Raw genomic sequence first — 5,758 nt, forward strand, 5'->3', positions numbered from 1 at the left:
CAGGAATATTTCCAGAGCCATCTGCAGCCCAGTGCAGGGCTCCCCTCATTCCCCCCTGCCACCCCAGGGAAGGGTTTCTGCCCTGGCGTGCCCACTCTCCTGATGCCTCTCCTGTGTGGAAGTTACATTTGTATTTTTTCTTTCAGTCTTTCACATCTCTCTTGCTCTCCTGGTAGGTCATCACAAATAGTGATCTGCAGCTAATTATGAGTTTTCCAAAACATATGTATGCTGTTCATTTGTGTCAAAACATTTCAGTTCACCAAGTAGATTGGCATTCATGAGATTTGTCATTCTGACGTCAGCTTTTAGATGCAGGCATAAGGAACAAACCTGTTTGGTTTGTGGTTATTTTATATATAAAAAGTATAAATTCCAGTGCCAGTCCACTGCTGAGGTCCACTTGCCTGTGCTGCACTGAAGCCAGGAGACCTGCTTGGTAACAAACCAGCACTGTCAGGGTGGGAAAAATACAGCTTACCTGAGGGAAGTGCAGAACTGCCACATCACCCACTGCTGTGTCCTTCCTCCCTTCTCTGAAACTTCCTTGGGAGCAAGAGGTGTATTTACATGAAATCTCTGAAGCATATTACTTTTTATTACTTCATCATCTAGATCCCTAATGATGTTAAATTAGCTGATGGAGACTATTTGGGTGTATGGGTAATCATTTTTACTATCTGAACCTCTTCTGAGTTATGCGTGAGAACTGTGATGTTTCAGACATCCCCATTGTAGGATGAGAGGTTGTGATGGTTTTTCTGTGTCCTCTGGCTGTCTCTGTCTGGGGCAGATGTGCCTGTGAAAAAGAAGGTTTTGAATACTTCAAAATTGGACACAAAAGGTCCAGTTTTTTGTCTCAGAAGATGTCTTGGTTTGAAAAGACAGGTGTCTGCTGAGGAAGGCAGGAGCCTCTGTTGAAGTGGAAAATTTAAATCTCTTTCTGAATTATTTTAATTTTGACATTAAGGGGCACTCAGGCAAAGATATGGGAGTAGGAATAACAGGGGTTTTTATTAGGAAAAATAAAAATTAAAAATAAAATAAAAATGCAGTAATACAAAATAACACTGACAGAGTCAGAATAGACCTGACACCCTGTGTGTCAGAGTGGTGGCACAGTCCCATCCCATGGTGGCTCAGCCCTCCTGCAGTGCCAGCTGTGGTTCTGCTGGAGCTGGGATCCTGGAAGAGGGTGGAATTTTCCTCTGAAGGTCCAGAGCTGCTGGACCTGGTCTTCCTCTGGGGATCCAGTGCAAAAGGCTGTCTCTGTTATTCCAAACCTCAGATTGGATCCAGGTAGGAATGTTTGGCTCCTCCCCTGGGCGCAGCATCTCCCCATGGGATGATGGAATTTGATCAGCCCTGCAGGGACACTCACTGGCCATGGACAGAAGAGATCTCCTGGATGGAGGATTGGTTGTGGAAGGGATAAATAAAAACTGCCCCACCTGGTTCTGACAGATGGCAATAGAACACACCCCCCTGGCCACATCTTGCATTTACAGCCTAAGGCAGAAGAATCCTGGGAATAGAAGAGCCAACAGTTTTCTTTGCTTTGGCACTTCCCAAAATCACTCTGAAATAAATTCTTAGCCGTTCCTTACAAGGTTTCTTTGCCTCTTCCCTGTGCAGTACAACTCTTTTAGCACTGGCTGCAAGAATTTGATAATGCTCTCTCACAGAATCTTCACTGAGAATCCCCTGCTTGCAGTTCTATCCATAGAGGGAGAAAATGCAAGTTCCTGCTTGCATATTTTCCTAACCTAAGGAAATTTCTCCTAAGCTCTTTTGAGCTTGTACTCCAGACAGAGGGATGTATCTGGTCACTGAGGGGATGCTCTGTGGGGCTGCTCTGCTTTTCATCTTGCTGCACACCAGTGCCCTCCCCACTGCCAGCACCTTCTTGTCCAGCCTGGAGGAGCTGGGAGCCATGACCAGCCCCCCAATCCTGGGGATGTGCAGGATGCTCCCTGTGTGTGCAGGGTGCGTGAGAGGGGTCATGGTCACCCCACACACACCCTGCCCCTGCCCGGGGTTGCTCTGGTGCAGCTCCAGCATGCTGGGTTCAGTGCTTTGCCCGCCAGAAGTTCCCTCCTCAGCTCTCCTTGGTGAAGGTGTCCCTGTCCTGCTCCTGCTCTCCCCTGGTTTCATAAGCAAGTGCTCCCATCAGCACAACCTGTGCAAGTGGATGATGGGTTGTGTTCCCACTCCCCCTCGGAACAGGGCTCTAACAGCATTAATGAAACATTAGAGTTTTAATTACACCATTATCCTATTTATTTTTATAAATAATTCCAAAGCAGTCATTAAAGTTTGCGAACTTAGGAGTAAATGACTTAGGGGAAAGAAATCATCTCCTCAATCTTGCTATTATCTATTGAACAATCTCCCTGGGACACTGTTGGGGAACTGGCAGAGTTGCTGTTGCTGCTGCTGTTAAGATGATTCATTTACTCACAGGGTGGGGACAGAGCTCAGCTCCTGCTCCAGGTGTGGTGGGACAGCACCGCAGTGTGCCAGGGCAGGGTCTGACCCTGCAGCCCATGGGGAGAGGGGAGGGGGGTCAGCTGTGGGGTCAGCTGTGGGATCAGCTGTGGGATCCACCTGCAGGATCAGCTGTGGGATCTGCTGTGAGATCCACCTGCAGGATCAGCTGTGGGATCTGCTGTGGGATCAGCTGTGGGGTCAGCTGAGGGATCACCCTTCAGGAGCCAGCACCTCTGTCCTCCTGCAGCTGTCCTGCCATGGGTTTTTCCAGTCCCAACCCTCTGCAGTTTGCAAACATCTCCAAAAGACAAGGAATTATGGGCTTGTCTGTAAAGAGGCCATGTTTGGGGTGGTCTGTGATGCTGTTTGTGAGCCTCCTCCTCTTCCCTCCTCTTTTCTGTCACTGTATGGAGAGTGTGGCTGTTCCTGACGTTCTCAGGTGGCTTTCTGTATAATCAAATAAGACTGATGTGGACCAGAACTGGTGGAAGCATTGTCTCAAACAAACAAAAGGTCCTTTAAACCAAAGCATATTCCCTGGTGTTCATTGTCAGTGATGTTCATAGGAATACTCCAGGTATTTGGTGTTGCAAAGGTTGGAAAAGAGGTTCGTGCTGAACATACCAGTGGAGCAGGAGAGTTGCAAGCAGAGGGCCCTCAGGATGGGGGAAGCCATGTGCAAACGGTGACCCACTCCTCTTTTAAAGAACAGCTCTTATCTCGGGGAAATCCTGTACAATCTGGGCTCTGCTCATGATGCTTGCTGTCCCAGATTTAATTAGGAAGTTAAATGCAGAGAAGGCTGACCCCAGCAACATAACCCTTGCTGTGCTGTCCCTGCAGAACCCAGACATTGTGTTGGTGCACTACCTGAACGTGCCGGCCATCGAGGACTGCGGCAAACCCTGCGGGCCCATCCTGTGCTCCATCAACACTGACAAGAAGGAATGGGCAAAGTGGACAAAAGAGGAGCTCATCGGGCAGCTCAAACCCATGTGTGAGTATCTGGAGCTGGTTTTGCTCCTTTGCTGTGTGTTTAGAGTCCAGTGTCTCTCACATCCTATGAAGGAGTCATTTGTCCATCCAACTCAGCTTGCATCTGCTTGCACTTTCTGTCCAATGTTAAACACTTCTGGGATATATGGTATGGGAGCTGCCCAGACTGTCCCCAAAGAGGTCTCCTCTACACACTGGGGGAAAATTGTATCGATGTTTTTGCACATTCTAGGGCTGTTTGTAGGCACCTGCTCACTTGCAAAGAGCCTGCGTGGTTCTGGCAGGTGGATTCCCCCAAGGGCACTCCCTGTTTGGGTGCTCACTGTCAGGGCACAGTGAGGTGCTGTAGCTTGGCCCCATAGGTCTGAGTGTGTTGAACTGAGCATCATTTCCTACACTTTTGGACTTTGCAGCCTAAAGAGAAGGCTGCTCAGAGAAGGTGTGCAGAGTGACAGGGAAGTTTTCCCTCACACAGGCAGTTCTTTGAACCCCTCTGCATCTGCCTTGGTGTATAATATTTTCCTTTGCATCACAGTTATATTGTGTGTCTTCCCCTGGAGAGCACATTCCAATGTGCACACGAACATCTTTTTGCAATGAAAGAAAAATTAGACATAAAGTGAGCTTGTAACCAAGAGAAAATTAACTGCAAAAGCCACAATACCAAATGTGAGTCAACAAATACCAGGTCTGCTTCTGCTCCTGCCCTCTGCCCCTGCCTGGATGCTGGTGTCATGCTCAGCCTCCTGTAATTGGAGGTCACAGCCATGCAGTGCATCCTGATGTGTCTCTGCCATCCGTGAAAGATCAGCCTTGTGCTGACCACAGCCTTGGTAATCTGAGTTTGCAGTCCTTTGTTGCATCCTGAACTCTGCAGGTCCATGTATTCCTTTTCCACACAAAGCTGGAGGGCAGAGGAGGAGAGAAAATGACACATTTGCCCCTGGGGCTGATAAACTCAGACAGAAATCCAGGATGTTGGTATAGCTGAGACTGGACAAGTACCTTAACATTAAACAGGAAAGGAAGCAGCAGCCTGTTAAAAAATCTGCAGTGCATCAAGAAAATTATGTGAAAACTACAACGAACTCGCCGTAAATTTAATAACACTTGGCTCTTTTATGTCTCAGGAGGGAAGAGTGAAATTCTGTGCAATTATTCAGAGTATATATGCATGTACACGTCTCTTTTTATGGGTGCATATCCTGGGAAACACATCCTTAGAAATGTAGCTCCAATAAAAGCTTTGTATTCTGATCAGACCTGGAAAACAAAGAGGACACGGATAACCCTGTTTGGGGAGCACAGAGGGGCACTGCTCGCCAAGAAGCCATCAGATTTGGTTCCACTATAGGGTGTGCCATGAAATTCTGGAGCCAAGCACATTAGTTTCATCACATTTTTGCATTAATCACATTCTTTCACAGACTTCACAGTTTGATTGCCTGATGTTTCCAAATTTCTCTGCCCTAAAGCAGATTTGTCAATGGCTTAATCAAAGCGTTGTGCGTGGTGTGGCTGGTGCAGTGACAGTCTCACCCTTTTACCTGCTCTGTGTTGGGGTTTGTTGTGTTTTATTCCTCTGGACTTGGAAGCTGTGTGGGGGTTTTGTTGCTTATTTTCTTTTCTGAGAATTTCTCATTTAAGGCACATTAGTGATGATTACAGCCAGGGTGTGTGCAGAGGTCCAAGGCCTCTGGACCTGCAGGTGGGTTCCCATTTCAGATCACTGATGTCATTCAGGATTAAGGGAGAGAAGCTGATATTAGTTCCTTGGGGAAAATGCTTCCTCCTGGTCAGAGGTTGGTGGCAGTGTCCAGCTCTTGACTCACTGACAAGAGCTGTTTAAGTCCTGCTCAGCCTGGGCTGAAGTCAGGTGTTGAAGCTGTTGACCTCTGTCAGGTATTAAAGCTTTTCTGTCAGAATGGAGGGTAGCAGGCAGTCAGTGGTGTGGGAGCACGTTCTCTTGGCCTGCAGAACTCAAAGCAATGTGGCAGATGGCTGGCAGGGTGAGCAGCATCAGTCCTGGAGTCCAAGCTAGATAAATACATCAAACTGTTGTTCCTGAAATGCACAGAGACGCTGGCTGGGATGATCAGGGAGTTTGTTTACATTTCTTGCATCCATAATTTGCTCAGCTCCCTTTTCCTTCCCTGCTGCATCATCCCAAAGTCATTGCAGGCTTCAGCAGCATCAGGGGCAGGCACCAGCTCCTGGTGCCAGCCTTGTCACTCCCTGAGCAGAGCAGGGCACTGAAGGCTGGGTGCTGCCA

General features: G+C 47.9%; 1 protein-coding gene across 1 annotated transcript in view; it reads left to right on the plus strand.

Annotated features, from left to right (window-relative positions):
- CAMTA1 (calmodulin binding transcription activator 1) overlaps window positions 1–5,758 on the plus strand; it is a 245,453-nt gene that overhangs the window by 185,852 nt on the left and 53,843 nt on the right. The window contains exon 6 of the mRNA XM_031062368.1: window positions 3,334–3,487. Within this exon, the coding sequence (XP_030918228.1) occupies window positions 3,334–3,487 (154 nt within the window). The remainder of the gene's footprint in view (window positions 1–3,333; window positions 3,488–5,758) is intronic.

Source organism: Geospiza fortis, unplaced genomic scaffold (genome assembly GCF_000277835.1).
Source record: "Geospiza fortis unplaced genomic scaffold, GeoFor_1.0 scaffold132, whole genome shotgun sequence".
Classification (NCBI taxonomy): domain Eukaryota; kingdom Metazoa; phylum Chordata; class Aves; order Passeriformes; family Thraupidae; genus Geospiza; species Geospiza fortis.